The sequence below is a fragment of the Lepisma saccharinum genome, chromosome 17 (assembly GCF_977018435.1).
Source record: "Lepisma saccharinum chromosome 17, izLepSacc3.1, whole genome shotgun sequence".
Lineage (NCBI taxonomy): Eukaryota > Metazoa > Arthropoda > Insecta > Zygentoma > Lepismatidae > Lepisma > Lepisma saccharinum.
The window spans coordinates 16430453-16451275 of record NC_139245.1 but is presented as its reverse complement, the minus strand read 5'-3'; the positions used below and the strand labels follow the sequence as shown (position 1 = coordinate 16451275).

The 20823-nt window shown below is 36.2% G+C and overlaps 1 protein-coding gene across 3 annotated transcripts; it reads right to left on the bottom strand.

Annotated features, from left to right (window-relative positions):
- Window positions 1–230: 230 nt before the first annotated feature.
- On the bottom strand, window positions 231–20319 carry nesd (SHC binding and spindle associated nessun dorma). 3 transcript variants are annotated; one of them, XM_083139018.1, is made up of 10 exons: window positions 20193–20319; window positions 16209–16448; window positions 13575–13753; window positions 13046–13135; window positions 9041–9250; window positions 8389–8535; window positions 7870–7991; window positions 6344–6681; window positions 4050–4183; window positions 231–2059 (listed from the first exon to the last, which is right to left on the bottom strand). In XM_083139018.1, exons 2-10 carry the CDS (start codon window positions 16431–16433, stop codon window positions 1843–1845), a joined length of 1662 nt encoding a protein of 553 aa, XP_082995144.1. In that variant the 5' UTR covers window positions 16434–16448; window positions 20193–20319; the 3' UTR covers window positions 231–1842. The 3 variants fall into 3 exon arrangements, with proteins under 3 accessions (XP_082995144.1, XP_082995146.1, XP_082995145.1); XM_083139020.1 differs by lacking the exon at window positions 20193–20319 and adding an exon at window positions 20060–20079; XM_083139019.1 differs by lacking the exon at window positions 20193–20319 and adding an exon at window positions 19894–19951.
- Window positions 20320–20823: the final 504 nt, after the last annotated feature.

Genomic DNA, 20823 nt, shown 5'->3' with positions numbered 1-20823 from the left:
ACTTTTCTAACGGTGGAAGCGGCCCCGGCGCCTACCCAGCGTCGAATAACATGGGCACCTGGGGGAAACCCTGGGGGGTAAAGGCGGTCAGGGGCGTGATGCTGATCACATCACCCCCACTCACGACCGGATCAAGAAAGTGTGGGGCGTTACCCCCGCACCCCCTATACGCCTTCATGGCGTGGTGCTATGCACAGGGGAACACTTTACCTTTTTTTACCTTTACTATATTTTTTTTAAAATGTTGGAGTCTCACGGTGGACACCCTATATAACCTTTATCGTGATATTAACCTTTAGCAGATGGAGCCTCGCACGTGTATCTAGCCTCTCTAGATAGGAACTTTACAAGCAGATGCTTTTCAAACTTGCCATGATATACAAAAAAAATTGTAGCTTGAGAACTAATTGTCGTAGAAAGATGCTTTTTCCCCCCTGGAATGACAGGGCTTTTAGCAGAAGTGAAATTTACACATTGTACCTCCCAATAATGAAAGTTAAAGGAAGAAGAACAACAACAACTCCGAAATTTAACCATGAAAAGTTTCACTGAAAATAGGCAGATACGTAGTGGGGAAAATAATAACAATGTATAAGAGCAGCAGTGTTACCAACTTATAGAAAAATTTCCAGAGTTTAGCTTCTAGTTTCGAACTATGGATGTTAGATGGACCAAATTTGCAGGCAAGCATGACAAAAGACCACCACTCTTTGAGGACATGTAATGCTCGTCCCCCAATTTTGGAAAAGAAAATATGAAGAAAAAAAACTGAAATTGGGCATTTCCTGCTGGACCTCTAATTGTTGCATGTTTTTTCTCATTATTATACGTCAAAGAGAAATATGTCAGCAAAAAGCAGTGGTTGAATAGTAATACCCAATTTTATAAGATCTATCCCATAATACTCAAGAGGGAAAACAAAGGCATTTTTAAACTCCATTTGTTAATAATAGTAACAATGGATATACGTATAGTTCTGTGATCTGAGTATGCCATACCTTCATACCTTTTTTCATAGAAAAAAGACAGAACTGAATTATCATGTGTAATTTTGAAGAAATGGCATGTTAATTGCTGCCACATAGTACTGGGAAGACATGTATCCCAGTCGTCTGCTAAAGGCTAATGACAAATACAAATATAAATTTTAAATGCTCTAAAATGTTACTAAATCTAAATGAAATACCCGACAGCAAAAATATTATATGAATGTAACATATATTTTTGCAAATATTAAAGCTCTGATATAGAAAACACTACAGTAACACTTGTTTAATATCTATTAACAATAGTGTTAAACTAGAATTTTATATTGTGTAATATTTAATGTGCACTAGTGACCATATATTTCAAAGTACTTTCTCGAGAATACAAATAGTGTTCAAAAAACATTAAAAAAATAAAACACACATAAAAAAGAGGATAATCTACATCTTATTCCTATAGCCTGTTATTTCATTTATACTTGGCACTGAAAAATTGACATAGGAATAAGTATATTAAAAATATTTCTAACCACATTACAAATAAAATATACTCTGAACTGGGAAATCTCATAGACTGGAAATATCATGCTAATTTGTTCTAAACTAACCATCTAGATATAGTGATTATCCTAACTTGACTAAAAATTCTTACTCTCTAGTCTGTCATATATTTAGCACCAGTTAATCAGGAAAGGTATAGTAATCTTCTAATTCTCTTGTATGTATTAATTAATATTACAAGACATCTGAATAACAAAAGCTTATAAATGTGCCAATTTTTTTAGGATGTCTACGAAAATAAAGAGTATAAGAAGTGTAAGTAAAATAATCTGTCACACTGAAAAACTTTAAAAAATTAAACCATAAGTCGACATCCTAAATCCTCAAAATCTTCTTCCACAATGTCCTCTGTTTTGCTTGGAGATAAAACCAGTGAAGTATGGAAGTGTTCATATGAGCCATAACCAGAGCAAATGGAATCATGCAATCCGACAACTGGTTCCTGAATAATAAGGACATTTGCTTCTTGATTGTCTTTCAATATCGTATCCTCCATGCAAACTCCAGGTTCACTAGCATTAAAAGAAAGAAAGAAAAAAAAATTATATTCTGTAAGTTGTTTTAGCATCAAGCACTTAAAATGTTTTAACTACATATAGAACATAGGAGGGTTACAGAAAAAGTCATGGCAACCATTTTTTTTCCACGATAATGTGGGTCAGCAAGAAATTTTAAAATATAAAATGGAGACCCCGTCACATGCAATGTACTGTGATGCCACTATAGTAGAACCATGAGCAAAACAACCTGCTCAGACCCGCAACTCCTGTGCACCTTACTCCCGCGAGTAGGGGTGGGGGAGAGTGGACCTTATGGCCCGAGCTGAAGGGAAGAAGGGAAAGCTGCACAGGGACTTTTCGTCCCAAGGTTTTTTTCCTTGTGGTCGATCTATAGATGGCAGTGGCTGCCAGGACATTGAACTCAAGGAAGTGGGAAGTTGGTGCATGTTTAAGTCATGCAGGATAAATGTGACCTGTCGTGAACAGCGTTCTTATGTGGAAATAGCAGTTCTCAGTGGAAGGAATGCGAGAGAATGTCACACTGAGCTTGTGATGCTCTACTATACCAAACTGTTGCGAGGTGGGCAGCAGCATTCAGGCATGGAAGAGAAGCAACTTCAGACATGCAATGTTCAGGGCGACCTGTGACTGCGGGTATTTTGCTTCTTTCTCTATCCTGATACAGATCTCTACGTTATTCAAAATTCATACACTAAATATTAGCATATATCGTGACCTTCCAATTGTATATTTTACAATTTCTTGCTTGACCCGCATTATCGTGGAAAAAAATAGTTACCATGACTTTTGCTGTAACCCTCGAATTAAGTATCTTTTTTTTAAAAAAAAACAACTATTGTCACATTGCATTTCTACATGGCATGTTCTTAACCTATAGACCTCTTTCACACTTTAGAGGTATCACTGAAAATGGGGGGGGGGGGGGGAAACTGAAGCAACAAAATCCTTCTGGTTTGCATCAAACTTTCATTAGGTCAGGCTTTAACATGGAGTGTGGTAATGCCCACACTTATAATCAAGGAGTACCAGATTTGATTTCCGGCAGGGGCACATTACACAGTGGTTTGGAGCCGAGTTTAAAGTGTAGGTTCAGTCCAATTGGCCTATCTCAGCATAAAGTGGATTTAAAATATTTTTTATAAACTGTTCTTTCTTCTTACCTCGAACATGGATTAGGATGCACTTTCACATATACCTATGAGGAAAAATCAGATTTTTTTGCAAATGAACCCATGCCTGCTTAACTTCTAATACCCTCTCTGCAGCAATAGGCTACTTGACAGCCAAGTCAACGTTTTTGGCTGCAGCTGAGATTGTAATTGAACTTGACGATGCAGAGAGGCCAATTCACACCAATGTTCTACTCATAAGGTTTCCATGTTCCAAATTGGACCAACCAAATCTGATAGTGGCAAGTTATGATCTGTAACTGGGTCATAACTTATTTCTTACTACACACTGCTCTCACCAATGACTTTCTCAGGAGAATCTTCCTGTTATTGCTTACTCTATGTTCGATAGCATCCTGAGCCGTTTACTGACACGGTCCATTCAATCCATTTTACATTAGAATGCTTCGTAACATTAGATGAATACAAAAGAGCAGCAAAGGCAGTTCTGAAGCTTTTAAACAATTTGAAAAGGCAAAGGCAATTGTGTTCATCAAGCAAGTGATTTATCTGCTCATTGCAATTGATCATTTTTCTTTCGAATGTAAACTACATGTGATAATACTTTGCCATAAAAAATGAGTGCTCTAAATTACTTTTTCACCAGGGTTAAATGGCCTACAAAATATATACTGATGAAAGAATTGGGGATTTACCTAAAAAATCACACATATCTACTCAGACACAGAGAGAGAGATTGTGAAACAAATTTTTTTTCACATATTCCTTCCTGTGAAAATTTTTGCCAGTGCCCAAAAAGCATTCAAAATCACTGTAATATTACATGCATGTGTGTGCGTTACATAACTTACTTGGTTATCAGATCTACTGAGCCAAGCTTCATTTCTTCATCTGCACACGAGTCATTGACTATTTTATGAATCCCATATCTCTTGCAGCCAGATATTGAGCATTTTTGAATGGTCAAAAATGCTTCCTCTTCCATCTGAAAGAAACCACACTTACGTAAAACTTTGTAGAGTCAACACATGGAGATAATTTTTTGTCTTTCTATTACAGGTTTTGTAGCAGCACAATTTACTTTGTGCTCTTAAGTCATTGGACAGCACATGCAAGTAAGAGTTGAAAATAGTCGATGCCAGGTTTTACTTACATTTAATTTACATTTTCCCACATTACACATTTAAACTTCACCATCCCGTTGAAGCAAAATCTTAGAAACTTTTCCTTGATTTTTAACATTTGTGCTTCCTCCTTTTTAAACAAATTTGCTTTGCATTTGTTGAGTTGCCAAGGTGGAGAAAAGAGGAAGGAGACAGTGTTGTTTTACAAATCTTGTATTATTCCTTGTCCTGAATTTTTCAAAAAATGCAAGAGTATCAAATTTATTTTTAATATACTGTAATAAAATTATTGCTATTGTGTGTTTTATTTTCAATTTTGCCTTGGACTTCATTTGAGTACCAATCTTGTGTTGCTCCTACATATATGTATGAATTCTTTCTTAGAAATACGTCAGGGCAGTCAACTAACAAGTTGGTTTGGAAATACTCCACCCAATGAATATATACTACCCTGCTGTAACTTTCTATGTAGCCCACCATGATAGTCATTATCGGCTGTTGTACTGCAACATGAAGTATGATATGAGGAATTCAATCTTAATGCAATAAATAAAGCCTATTTTTATAGAGATATTTCAAAACAGTTTTCTACTCTAAGTAAAAACTAGAAAATAGGTTAATCCAGGTACCCACTGATTAGAAACTGGGCGAGTCCTTGAGATGCATTTAGGGGCATTGTTTGGAAAATTTCCACGGAGATGCCCACCATGGAAATTGAAGGCAGGTCTCCCATTTGGCAGTCAGATGCCCTACCGACTGAGGCACTATGGCTTAACTCATATTGAGCTCTACTGAATTTTTCAATAAAACTGAGACTTCTTGTTCCAAATATGTATTCTGTAAACAGCTTGGTCTTAACAACACAAGGAATTGCTGATGTTCATGGTGTTTTCAATATCATGTGGTAAAAGTAAGCCTATGATGCAGCCACACTGATGCCACATAGATGCTAGCTGAGATCCCAGCTGTTCACATCATGTAAACAGTAATATTAAAAGCTGTTTCTTTTCATATGGACATGGATTGTTAAAATGTAAAATGCTCATGCCTGATGACAGTAATAGTGTTACACTTTTTTTGCAAGCACGTTTTACAGATAATTCAATTTCTTGGTAAGTTTTAAGCTGCTGCCTCAAAATTTATCGTCTTCTGAAACAGCCGATATCAACCACTGTCTATTTAAATTTCCACTAAGCAAAATGTATTTATTCATCACTATACACGTAGTTATAAAATAACCATAGAACAAACGACAACTGCTTAAAAGGAAGGTTCAATTAACAATTGTGGAGTCCATTTTTGCTTTTCAAATATTTGCAGCAGAGGTAACCAATTTTCTGTGATTTTGCATAAGTCACAGGAAGTGTTGTGCTGGTAAATAAAATTGAAACTTTGTGTTTAAGAGTATATTTCATATTTTGAAGTTCATTTTGTATCATTTCATGACAAAATGTGGTAAGAAAATGTAGCTCACACCTTTCAAAAACATGAAAATGAACATTATAGCATGTTATTTCACATTTCATGTTTCCATCATAAATGAAATATGCAGGTTCCTAATGATGACAAATGAAATGGTAAAATAGATGATGGGAAAAGCACAAAGATATATCGATGCCTTACCAAGAATTCAAACTTATGACCTCTGGCATGGTAGGACATTACACTGACCAACTGACCACTATACCATTGATGTCGACAATAAATAAGCTTTCACTAATCTAGCAATGAAAGAAAAGGGTGAATTGGTATGTTTCATCAACAGTTTATATCCACATGCACCAATGGCATATTCTCCCATGTTACCTGGATTACCGCTGGTAAAATTTGAAGTTGTCGGACTTCGGTTTTCATTTTATTTGCATAACTGCACTGATGCCTTATTTATATTATATCTAATTAATATAAAATAAATGTGCAATAAATAAGAATTGTTGTGGTAAACCAGGTCAAATTTTCAGAATACACCAATTTTGAACAGCTCCAGCATACACTGCAAGAATTTTAAAATGTACACTTACCTGTACACCAACATCACAATCACATATTGTGCAGGACTTCAGAGTAACATCACTCAAGGCATGAAGTTCCAGAGCAACTGATAATCCTCTAAATTCTGTTTCTTCAGCATGGAGTTTCCCTCCTTCACATACAACAATGCCTTGAGATGAATAACTTCCTGAACCAACCACACAGCAGTTCTTGAGGGTGAGCACCTGCCCGCGAAGAACACGAAGAACTAAGAAACAGTCACTTGCATCCAAGGTAATGTTCTCTAGTGTAAGATTATTCTTACACCATGACAACATAACTCCAGAATTCCTCGAAGATAAAATTGTTGAATCTGGTGAAGCCAAACCTGAAACATAAAATATAGATATTCACTGGCATGAAACTAGATATAATGGGAGAAAATACTAAATGGATCAGTGGCGTGGTTTGAAATGCATACGCTACTACAAGAAACCTACTCTATTCTACGACTATTCTTGTTTGCGAAACATATGTAACCGAGGAATATTACAGAATAATGAAGAATGATTTGTCAAAACAAACAAAAAGAATTTATATGTTCAAGACAATATATATTTTCTCCCTTGTGAATTTGGTAACAAATCTTCAGTAAAACGGACATACGCCTGAAAATTTGTCTTGATGGGGAGAAGCTGAATCAATATTTGGAGTACAGTCGAACCCAGATTTCAAGTTCCCCAGTTTTTACAATTTCCCGCATTACACATTTAACTCTCATGGTCCCAGTAGAGCAAAATGCTACAAAATTTTCCCGGATTTTACATTTTCCCGCATTATAAGTTCTTTCAACTTGGTCCTCTGAAAAACATAAAATCGAGGTTTTACTGTAATAATGAATAGCTGGAGATGGAAGTGCCTATACAATGTTACAATGAAATGGATGTTTAAGCAAATTTTTCTCTCCCCTCCACTTAAAACACTGTGAAGGACAAGTTTTTAATGAAGTGCGTGATGAATATACTGGAATAAAATACTCGTCCATGAAAATGATTTATCAAAGTTCTATTAATTTTGATGGTGACTGCCAGTATCCACTCTGGAACACATTTCTATGGATAAGTTTTTGATTTAATTTTTTTTACGTTGATTTTCTGCCACTTTTGGCTAATCCCAACAATGAAAATGAAATGGATGAAGGGACAGTCACAAACACACAAGACCTCACAGAGAATTGTACCGGCTGTCCATCAAGATGCCAGAGTCTCGTTGGCCAACATTTAAGTTACCAGGAAGTACTATGTGCAAATGAGGCTGACTTTTGGCTGTCTTTCACCCTATTTTGGATAAGGAGTAAGTACTTTACTTCAGTACATTAATTTGCTACTACATTATTCATACCCTCAAACAAAAATAGAGTATTTTTTGCTACAAGTAAGATGACAAAATTTTGATATACAGATATTGCATATCTATTTAACTTTTTTTATTATTTAATCTCAGTATGGGCAAGATCTCTCACTTTTGAGCATGCCAGTATAGATGATACAAATGAACAAAATTAAAATAATAGTACCTCTGATAAGTTTAAATTCATTTGTTTCAGCAAATCCTTGCACAATATGCTTTCCTTCAGGCAGAAGCATTCTGTCAAACGAGGATTCCAATAAAAAAGCTGACTGAAGGGATGGACACATTCTGAAGAAAGAAAAATAACCAATTATCTAAGTACATAAATACAAAACTTCACATTCATTGAAAAATTGGGAAACAAATAAAGGGGCACTCAGCAGCAAGAAAATAAATGCAATTCATAGGATGATGCTTCAAAAATACAAATAGAAAACTATATACAGGAACAAGGGTGCCCTAGGGGAGTGCTTGCCAAGATTCAAACCCGAGACCCCTGGCATCGTGCTAACCACGGAGGTCAGTTCAATGCACAAGTCAGCCACTAAATGTGTTTGAGAAGGGAGAAGGAGCAAGACTGTCAGTTGTAATGTAAGAAATTTCAATTTTGTAAGCAACTTGGAACTTGTGTCTTTGCATATGTGTAATGAAAGCACATCAAAATAAGCAGGCATTGGAACCTTACCTTAATTCTTCAGTTGGTTCTACATTATTCTTCACTTTTTGCAGAAAACTTTGAACAACATCAAAAGTACCCACTGGAGAAATAATTATTGTTTCACTTGTGGATGTCTGACTGGAGTGTTCTTCTTTTTCCTTAGCAGCCAGATACCTAAGATAAAAGAGAGCAATTTATTTTATTTGTAACTAAATCCCGAATTATTAATATCAGATTTACTTTTGTTAATTTTATCAAAATACTGGCACGTGTTTTTCTTTTTTTCAATGCAATTACATGTTTGAAGAAAAAAACTGTAATTTACTGAAACAAGTTTTCCACAGCTATGATTTGTAGTTAATATGCTCGACCACACCATATGATCACAAACAGCAGCAAACATTTGTATGTCTCTGATAGTGTAAGCTATGTATTACCAGAGTACTTATTATTATTATAGATAATTATAATGTACTAACCACATCTTCTATGACATCTAAGGAGAAGTTTTAATAAATTTCTATTCAACTAGATCATCTCAATCTCTATTTCAGCTAGGAATGCTGATCTGGAATTTTTAGATGGCATTACAGTGTCGTGGAAAGTTATTCAGGGAGATATTCATATTTATGGGTATAGATATCGATAAATCTTGCAAAAATATACAAACAAAACCAACCTAAGAACAGGATTTTGGAGCTCCTCAAGTTCTTTTCTTATCTGCTCTTGTCTTCGGTGAATTCGAAGTAAAGGTACGCCATATTCATCCTCCTCATCAGCATCTTCCATTTCTCTCAACCTCATCTGATTTCTTGCACTTTCCTGGAGAAGGTCTCTTATTCTGTTGACATCACGCAGTGACAGATTTCCACATTCAATGTCATACTGACTGAAAATAGAAATGCATTAACACTTACATAAAGAAGGAACTGAAAAGTACATATCAGAATTGAAGCAAATAACTCTAACCACATGAAATAAAACTCTTTATAATAAATGGCCTAGCTCATTATCACGTTAGAATAAAAGATGGTAATGGATGCTGCAGTGTAGCCAGATGAAGATCACAGAAGGTAACCTGTACAGAGGCATGCATACTGGTATTTTGTTTTTTGATGAAAACACAAAATTTGAAATAACACTTTATTTTTCACTTCTTTAAACATGTGAGGTGCATTTTCCTAACATCTTTTGTCATGAAATTATGCAAAATAAACTCAAACACGAAATTACAGTTCATTTACCAATGCAACAATTTTTGAAGTGTGAATTATCCTGAGTGTTTGCAAATCATGGAAAATTGATTAATTCTGCTATAAATATTTGAGAAGCAAAAATGAACTCCCTTAGACAGGAATACATTTAATGAATACTCTGATAAAAGTGCTATTAGAAGGGAAATATTTTTTTGTGTAACAAGTGTAATTCTTAAAATCAAATTTAGTTTTATTTGCCATTTTAACACCACAGTGACATTTTATATACTGCTTTTGATCCTGAAATATGTCTAGTTCTGTACTGAAATATTGAAATTTTATTCACCATAAATATATGGCCATGTGGATAAATAAAAAAGTGCCACGATATGTACTATTTTCAAATTATTTTATCACCAAAGCCAAAACTCTTCAATGTATTATCCCTGTACACATATCATCTTCTAGCATTGGTGTGGACTTCTTTGTTAATGCCCTGCAGTGACCACTTCAAAGCATGGATATGGTAAAATTTCCCTCTCAGTACAGAATGCATCTGTGTTCCCGTATCTCCCAGAAGATTCTTGACAGAAGTAGCAGCACTGTAGTGCCTTGTATTGTCATGAAAAAGTGTGACCATCCTGGAAAATGGTGCATCCTGAATGGTTGCTCTGTATTTGTGGAATGCTTTGACCTATCGACAAGGCAACGACGCTTCACACGATCCATGTGGTCTCAGAAAACTTTCTTGGCATTACGAACTTGTGCAAGTTCAGTTCTTATCCCGAAGCGTATTCAACTTTAATAAACACTTCCTTAGCACTTCAAAGAAATGTCCACCGCTATGTAAACAGGCAAAACTTGGTTCACTACATTCACACATATATATGATGATGGCAGAATGTCAGAAACAGCAGAGGTAAAGATAAAGTGGAGATGGGATGCTATGTTAAGGAAGTTTACATATATGCATGAATGTTTGACACACAAGCACATTCCCAGTATTAATTACAAGAGGTGTCTATTGATGGATTACTGCTACCCAGAAGCAGCTTATTTGTATTATACAATGTGTTTGGAGTGCTTCCAATTTTCTCCATGTATTTATGAATATATTCAACAAAATATAAATGCTAACATTACATACATTTAATACAATTATTTTTCTGTAACATGGAGGTGGGTGACCTCTGGGAGGTAAATGCAACTGGATTGTGGTGCTGTTCTTACCATATTATTTATGGCCAACATTAAGAATGCGTGGGACCCTCCATCCCCATCCCTTATGTGCACCATGGCATATGGTGCAATGCACAGGGGATAGCTTTACCTTCTTTTTTACTATGCTACTGTGCTTATAATTTCTGTAATACTAGGGCTACAACTAATTATTGGGCAAAAATGAATTTCTAGTCTACCTGTTTACATTAAAATTCCGCATCAACATTTAAGAAAGGAAATTTTCATACATTCTGAACTTAACCCAATTTAAATATGGAGAAACTAGCAGTACTCACTTTATCCACGAAACTGTTTTTTTCGTCTTCTTCTTTCTTTTCTTCTTCTTCTTTGAACAAAGAAGAAAAAGCAGTTTTGCGGATAAAGTGAGTACTAGTTTATCAGTATTTATTTACTACCGTGTCTCTTTTCCTAATTATAAATTACTCCAGTTTACTAACATGTATTCTTTCAGATACAAAACACACACAAAAAAAATTACACATTGAATAGGTTCAGAAAGATTTCTTCATAAATTATTATTGTTACATTCATACTTCAGGTTTGTGCGACTTACTCACTTTTATATATTGATGAAGGAATTGGGAGCATAAAGGTAGAAACATCAATTTTCCTGAAACATCGCTCTGAAGCTCGCAAGTTGAACACTCATTCACCCCACATTCCACCGGATGCAGAGCCAAGCAACAAGAATTTTCCACTCGGCTCTGCACAGTCAGCAAGGCAACGGCCCTCGCCAGCGGTGAGTGCACCTCCACTGTAAATTTCCATCTGCATCCAGGGATACCCCAGGTGCACAGCTGGAGGTGCAAAGTCCACCAAGTCATGACTCAAATCCAAAGTATAAAACCCCTGGAGACGGTAAATCGATCTCTCACTTCGCTCCAATATCACCACCAAACTGATCAACGGAGAAGACGACGACGGCCTGCTGAGAGATCGCGACGTTGAAAGGCGGCAACAAGCGAGAAGTACAGAAGCAGTCCAGACTACGGAGGAAGATTAGCCAAAGCCAGCCGGAGAATCTGCAGTCCATAAAATCAAGTCGCCGAATTGCCTGCCGCCTCTTATCGCCACCTTCGATTTCTCCAGCAGGCACCTGTCACCCTGCAACCGTCGCCGAGGGCCAGACCTACAGCAAGGGGTGAGAGGCGTTCAACATCACAGGCTCCCAACAATCCTTCATCAGCTTCCTTAAGGGTAGGTCAAACTTAAGACCTATCGTATTTTTCTGAGCTACGTCCCGGCGTGACTCGATCCCGTACCTTACCCGATGTCACGCTACAATATATTCTTTAGTATTTCTAGATTAAAAATACAAAGTTATTTATTACTTATGTAAAATGAGTATCTATTTTGTACACAGACAACGTTTCGGGAACCACTGTTCCCTTCTTCAGGTCCTATATCTCTGCAATCATATAAGGAAAGTAGAGGCAGACCGCATGGAAATGGTGCAATAAGAGGGCATTTTTTTCTTGTTTTAAAAGTTTTAACTTGCACTGGGTTTTTTAACGGAAGGCTTTATAGTGTTTATTTTAACAAATAACCGTGATCATGGGTCTAGCAAAGATTTTAGCATTTTTCAAGTTTTACCTTGACCATATTGTACCAATTCCTTTTTCTGAGGAGTATGATCTGATGAGGCTATGGCCATTTTCGGATAGCCGAGATATAGGACCTGAAGAAGGGAACAGTGGTTCCCGAAACATTGTCTGTGTACAAAATAGATACTCATTTTACATAAGTAATAAATAACTTTGTATTTTTAATCTAGAATATGAAAGAATATATTATTGTTAGAAGTAACTGTCTGACAATTTCAACATGAGTTCTACTGGTGGTGTGGCAAATATGAAATTGCAACTTAACCTGCATATTGGGAAGCATTTGATAAGTCTCTCGTTGAATGCAGTGCAAATTCTATGGCGTGTCTTTCAAATTATGCATTGGTACTTAACAAACTCAGCCGCATGAAACATTGGTTGGAAAACTTCTCACATGTAATACATACTTATTTTTAAATAATGTGTATACAACTACTTCTGATTTTGAAATAAAGGTCAGCAGAAATGTTATCTGAAGATTGTGGTGTTTGAAGGATAGGAAATGGTACGCGTTCTGGCTGTGGGTTGAAGGACGAACTGCCCCAGGCATCGGCAGTGTGCAGCTTTCATTGCCTAAGTGGCAGCACCAAACTTGAACAATCCATCAAAAGATACAAAAATGAAATATATATATATACTTACAGCTGAACTCTGGACTCCAAATAAACTGATGGCCAGTCTGTGACTTCCATTCCTTCATCGAGTGGTGTCCATATCTGTTCATAAAAGTACCTACAAATAGAGAGAAGACAAGTGTACAATGTTGAAGATACAGATAACTAATCTATACTTAAAACAATTTGCTCAAATATGTATGCAGAAATCCTAAGAATTAATTATTGTATAAAAAGTACCTCTAAACATTTGAGAAGGAATATTACTTCTTTTAAGAATTTTGCAAAATAGTGATATTTTGTTGTTGTAGGTATGTATGTACAGAAAATTCAGGCTTAACATAGATCAAACTACAGAGTTTTATTGCTTGCAAGAGAATAATCTTAGCACTTATGATATTTGGGATGAAAAGCTTGCACACAAAAAAGGGAATTCAAGCAATGCATAAAATTATTGTTTAAAAATAAATTAATGAAAATTGTACCAAGTAAGTAACTGTGAGTGTACCAGAACAAATAAATGAAAAAGCTGTACCTTTACCATGCATTTTTCGTACCTGAAATGATCTAATGCTTCTGCAGCATATAAAACATTGCCAATGTTAGCTTCCTCTTGATCTACTGTGGGAAATATATCCAAAAATGATGCTGACTTTTTTCCTTCCACCATTTCGCCAGACATGCATTTAATAATAAGCACATCAAAGGAAAAATTTTCACAGAAAACATCCTTGACCTACAATATAAAAGAAAGCAACCATAACAAATAAAATTTTCTTTTAAATATCATTTAAGTTTCATACATATGAACACTGATGAATACTGGTAGATCTGGCAACTATGTTATATCACTAAGAAACAGTCGGTCTGTTTGATCTTTCAACTCCACTGGATTTGATCCAACCAGGTGACTGAACTTAAAAAATTAAATTGTGTATTTAGAAACAAGGTACATGAATTATCACTTCATATTTATTTTTTGGGAATGCTAGACTAAATGGAGAGTTATGACCCCACCAATTCTCCCCTTGGGTAAGTCACTGCATACACATCATGTGTATTTTCGCACACTTAGTGTGAATAGAAGAGTGTATGTTTACTTCAGAAACACATAATAAGTTGATATTACTATTTTTCATGCTGTATGTAGTAACGATGCCAGAAAAATGACTAAAGTACAGCAGAGAGAAGCAGGAATGTTTTCAGCAAAGGAGTCTTATAACATGGCCAAAAATTAAAAATTTGGCTGAAAGAGCCTTTCATTTAGTTATCTACTTTCCTTGCTAGTAAAGTAAGTGGTGCTGAATGTGACACACTAACACTGCACTAACTGTATAACTTCCACATTTCATCTTGACATACACATTTGGCAAAACAAGTTAGATAATTCAAAGAAATGTTCAACATTTCTCTCTTTTGGCTATTACAGTTTCTAATTGGGAAAACGGCATGGTAGTTTGACGTGTACCTATAATGGGTTTTAGATTTTTACTGTTTTTAACCATACACGTTATGTGAGCAGCCTGAGGAAGGGAGCAGTTGCGTGCCGAAACGTCGCTGGAGTTACCTCGATACTCGCAAAACGTAAGTTAATATTATATATATATATATGTATATTATACACAATGGATGTTGTCAATGTTACATTGTTGTAATATAGCAACTTAACTGTGAAAACAAGCAGTCGTTTTATTTTTATTTCAGATAAAAATTTTGATCACATAATTTTTTTACTTAAAAATTATGAATCCCAAATATCATCAGGCAATTCAAAATCATCACTGCTTTCACAGAGTTTCTTGGTGTTTTCTGTTACATTAAATTGAAAAGATGGTCGCTTACTCCACTTGTGAAAAAGAAAACTCCATAGTGGGTCTATGTTACCATTTTCATTAAAACATTATCAGAAACGTCAACAAACTGACATGTTTACAATGGCTGATACTTATTCATTAATCTGTTCCACTTCTGATCTCCATTCTGCTATATTTTGCTGCCAGGTCACAAAATATAAAACTTCACTTGTTCATGGGGTATCAGTTTTCTTCAATTTTCTTTTAGTATAAAGCTGGACTCTGTGTGTGTTAGGCCCAAAAATTTGAATGCAGGATTCATAAGATAGTCTTAAATGAAAAACACAAACTATGGAACATACCTCTCTTTTTGGTACAAGGGATTTCAATGCAAGTGATCCAGATATTTATCTCAATGCTTCATTCTCAAATATGGCCATATTTAGAGGGGGGGTTCTAGGGTTCAACCCCCCCCCTCCTGCAACTTCTGACATGATGGATTAATGGAAGTTCAGAAACCAAAATATGTAACTAATTTTCATTTTTTTTTTCTTAGCATCAGAAAAATACAAGGAGACAATGTTGAAACAACTGAGCTAGAATTTTCATACATTTGGAATTCTGAAACTTGAGTGAAACAGGATTTATTCTCCGAATCGTAGCCCACCCGCAAGCCCTCCATTTTCACTTCTGCTGTCCTCTTTCCAGTGTTGTTCCTGCGTCACAAGGAATATTCTGTATAGACTGAAAATTCCCTTATGATTGTCCCAAAAATTCCCTTTCCAGCTTTTAAATTCCCTGTCTGATAAAGTCGAAAATCTCCCTTGATAGGAGTTCAAACCTAGGATCTCCAGTTTCGTAGCACATTACGTTCATGATTACAATCCATGCACCAGGCTACATTTTTAAAAAGAATAACTGGTTCCACACTTTTCAAAATTCCAAAAATTTAATTTTAAGGTCAAACAACAATAAGTTTATGACTAAAATTTCCATCTAACTTTTAAAGCTTTTTCTTGAAGGTATCTAAAGTTTAATGACGAAGTATAATAATTGTGCATTTCAGTACACACTGTACGGAAAAAAAATAATGAAAAAAAAAGTGCTGGATATTTACTCATCTGCTGGATTGAGTAAGCTCCATCAAGGATATAACAATAATAATAATAATAATAATTATTATTATTATTATGGTATAAAATTGTTTTATTATTATGAAATTTTAATGGGAACAATTATGAATGAACCTCCCCCAAAAAAAATTTCCTGCCTACCCCCATGTTCTCAAATGCCTTGACTAAGCGAATAAATTTTTGAGAAGCACCCAACAAAGAAAAATATTTGCAAATAAAGTCTAACCAATGCATGAAGGGGATAATTTATTGTGTAATTACCTACCTCAACAAGGACATGTGAAGATTTAATGCCCAACACCTTCTGCTGCAGTTTTGGAACTCTCCATATTGCTCTCCAATTTACACCTCTTATTGACAATTCCAAGTAGTGTAGCCACATAATCTTAACTTCATCAGGTGGAACAGGATGGCGATACGTCAAAATTTCTGCAAGTTCTTGCAATCTCTTCTGAGCAGATTTTGGAAACACTATAGCCTCAGACATCATCTTTGGAACTGTTCACTGGAATTTAAGCAAATCATTGTCTGCAATGTCTGTGCACATATACATTCATACATAATAAAACAGACTTATATTTTTTCTATTGCACACTGAGTGTTACTTTTACACAACTCATCCACATGTGCTGGTATTTATTTACACATAATAATTGTTCAAGCATTACTTGATCAAAGCATAGGGATTCCTTCTAAAATAAGGCTATTGATACATACAGAAGTTTCCCTTTTTGTGTAGAGAAAAAGGCTAGGAGCTAGTTTGAAGCAATTTCTTCATATCCAACCTCTACACCTGACGGTAGAAGAGAATCGAATAAGTAAGTCTCCATATCCAATTGTTATGCACATGTATTTTCCACTAGGGTGAAATTCTGTGTCTAGAAGTGCATACTACTGAAGGGGTTTACTGATTACTATTACATCTCTAGCATCATAATAATTTTGCACACACATACTAATGTATATATGTTTCTCAGCAAGTGGCCATTTGTTGACGACCTGGATATGGACTACTGCTCCATCAAAATAAATACCTTTACTTCTTTCCTCTTATTTTACCTCATCCTTAGTCACAGTGTGTAAAATAGTAATTGTTCATGTCCACCAGATGGGTTAATCAAGAGTGGACCTATAGTTTAAAGTGAGATCCAAACCATCGTACTCCTTCATTGATTACAAGACTACAGCATTACCCCTAAGCCATCAGGGTAGGCCATATCAGAAATTTGTCAAATTTCACTCTATGTTCTAGTGATGTATCATCATCTTCCATTCTAGACACTTTGCATCAAACTTTAAGCTGCCACTAAACAACTAACGATCGTGGAATGTCTGTCGGTGTAGGTATGAGTCTCGCAACTTGATGATTATGAGAAGGAAATTCCACAGGTAAATATCCGGTCACTGACGGTGTGAGTGAGGTGTGGTTGTGGAATACGGACAGAAAAAAAATGGCAGTGATTGGAAAGGGGTCAGATTAGATTAGATCAGAGCAAAGCTGGAGAGGTTCAAGACTCTGCATGCACGGACAGGGTAAGTTCCATCTTCCCTTCCGTCTTAAGTTGCCCTGCCATTCTCAAACACGATGAACCTCAATCACAGTCCTTGGAAGGGACTTGTGTGAGCAAGTGACAAGCAATTAGGGCTATGACATGCAATACAATAATAAAAAATACCCACCTCGGCATGTCATAAGATTTGGTATCTTATATTTCGCCAAGTTCACTAGGTTTCATCAGTGACGATGTTAACCCTTCATCAGTGACACACGGTCTCTAATTCCAGGTGCGTGGCTTTAATGTCCCCATTTTATCAATGATTTATTTGTCAACACCCTCCCTCTGTCTAGCCGAGTTTCTGAGTTTCGTCCATTAGCTCACGATTTTCTTTCCAGTGTTAGTCAGATCTTCGAGCCACTAGGGGTGCCATTTTGTCAAAGGCCTGGTTTCCAAGTCTGTGCGCAACTAGCGAAGGGCACCTTCTTGCTTATTAGTGTGTTTCTGATTTCTATTAAACTGTGATATTTGTGCAATAAGAGAACAGTTGCAATGGACATAAGGGAAGAAAAGCAGAAAAAACAGCTATTCCTGGAAATTCCCCCTGGAAAAATAACTCAATAGATGGACAGCTTGAATTCAGATGACCATTGAGATCCATCAGCATAACATTTGTAAGAGTGCCATGAGAAATGAACAAGATTTTCAATCACCAGTTGTTTTATTTGCAAAATAAACTAGTTTTTTCATTTGCCTCCCCAATGTAGCAGTGGCAACGTCATCGCATTGTATCGTCCCAGGTTCAATACCCAGTGGAGGCACCATCAACGTAATTTTTCTCGCGTGACCTATGAAGGGATAAGGACCAGTAGTACTTACATATTGCAAACTGCAGTGTGTGCATTGGAAGGTTAAAATATCTGCAGTACTACCATTTTTAACCTTCACTTTGGTAAACTGACGAGATGCCTGAAATTTGCTAGTTCATTTAATTTGAATATTCGTACTTACGTATTGCATTGAGAAACATTGTTGAAGGTGGCATTTCGCTTATTTCACAGAAATAAGCTCTATTTGCAAAATATCGAGTAAGTTTTCTTCGTTTCTTTTTGCCTTCGGTAACATGCAAAATGGCGGTCACAGTTTCACTACCGTAGTTAGCATGCAGTGTTTCCACCCCACTGCACCCAAAAATACCTATGTAGCTAGACAAACCATGGACGCACAGCCCCACGAACCATTTCCGGTAAGGTTAGGTTAGGTTGGGTCACGTTTAGGTTACAAGTTAAAAATTGGTTTAGAAAGAAAAATGTGTAGCCCCACACACCATTCTCTCATAGACCCACAAACCATTTGCGGAAACGTACCGTCTTCAGTTACAAAAACACGTGTTTGGAAACAGAAACTGATTTCAGTAAGTACTTTCTCCTGTAAATTTGAAGAAATCCGTTCGGGCGATATCGCATATTTACCTAAAATTTTGATTTTTCATTCTGTAAAGTAGAACCTAAAATTTCTGGTTCTCATTTATCTTGATTACTACTTGTGTGTTCAGCGGTACTAGTTTACTATCCTTCGGACAGATTTCTTCATTTCTACAGAAGAAACTACTTACTGTAATAAGTTTCTGTAGTATTGTCTAACATCGGGAAGGCGTTTTGTGTGAAATTCAGGTAAGTTTTCCATATCCTGCAAACGGATTTCTTCAAATTTAAAAGTTTGGGGCTCATTTGGTGGCAGGTGACTCCGGCCAATTTCCAACATGCCTTTAGCAGGGAGTCTATATAGAAAGCTGGGGAGGCGGGGCCACGTTAGCGGTTGGGGGCGGTAGGTCAATTACCCCAGGGGCGGAGCCAGGAATCTGTGGGAAATTTGGACTCAAAAATTTCAAACGAAAATAATTTTTTAATTTAAATTTCTCACCGATTCTGGATGGATAGCACCAAAAACCATTCACGGAATGTTCTGCGAAGCAGACAGGTAAGTATGAATGTCAAAAATAGACAAAAGTAAGAAGTCATAGGTGTCCGAAGGATAGTAAACTGTTACCGAAAGATGCAACAAGTATTCATTATGCATCCTTAGTATGTGCATGTATAATGTCGAGATTAGCATCCAACAATTAGAAATTATGCCAAGTTGTCTTACCACTACCAGGGTGTAAGGAGTGCTGCTTCCACGTAGTACACCCTGGACTGCAGACTAACGAGGCTCTGGCGACTGGCCCCGTGGCCAGTATAATTTTGTTTGTGTTGTCCTGTGTTTTGTCCTTATTTGTGCTGAGTGCTCCTTTACAGCCTCAGCTTTTAACGTAAGTCAGAATATTTTATGATTTTAGTTTTGCAACGTTAGAGTTGTTATGTGTAACGATAAGGGGCTGGACCCCGTATAATGTGACGGGTGCAAAATAGCCTTAGTGCTGACGCACCCAAAATTTTAAATTCAAATTCTTACCACTACCTTATCCCTTCTCAATCAAGATATGTTCTACAAAGCTCTATCTATATATTGTAAAAAATAGTTTCTTTGCATATTTTGAGAAATACGTCTACGTATCCGTAGGAAACCACTTGTGTAAATCGATGATTTTAACGAATTTCAGTTTCGCGAGTCTCCTTACCACAGAAATATATTCTACCGAAACATCAAGTGAGGACAAGCAAGTTAAGTCTCGAATGGGGGAGGGGGGTGTACAGAAGCTGTTCTGTGTTTTGTAGATTCTTTCATTCATTAATTAGTTTTATTATACTTACCCACCACCTTCACTATTGGAAAATCTACTGAGCGTGTACTTTTAGGTTAGAGAACTCTACAGAATTAATGTGATCAAAAATTTTCACTTTGACAATTGCTTTCCGCCCGCCTAGATTTATAAACCAGTGTAGCTGATTACAATGGAAAAGTAACTAGAAATAAATGCTAAAAAAATACCAGTTCCACTGCCACTAGTCTGTGTGTCACTGCCACTACTTTCTGCAATAGTAAAATAAAAACGTCAAACAATATAGTATAAGGATATGTGTAGTTAATAGACATTGTCACTCTTTTCTTACATCACAGTTTTAGTAAAAAATAAATAAACTGTCAGAATACAATGTACAGTGGGATCCATGAGTATTATCGTGCAAATTGTCCATGACTATTTTCATTAAAATTTCTCTTACATCCTATATGTTTTTAAGCGATGGATTTTTATGTATGATGTTGCAGAAGTTGTCAACAGCTTGTTTTGAGTTTTCTTTTAATTCTTGAAGCTCTTATTAGGGCAAATAAAGTGCGTGAACATAGTGATGGACAATTTGCAGGGTAATACTCATGGATCCCACTGTACTTTTAATATTACTTGTGCTTACGCGCGTGTGTCAGTATAATTTCTCATTGAAT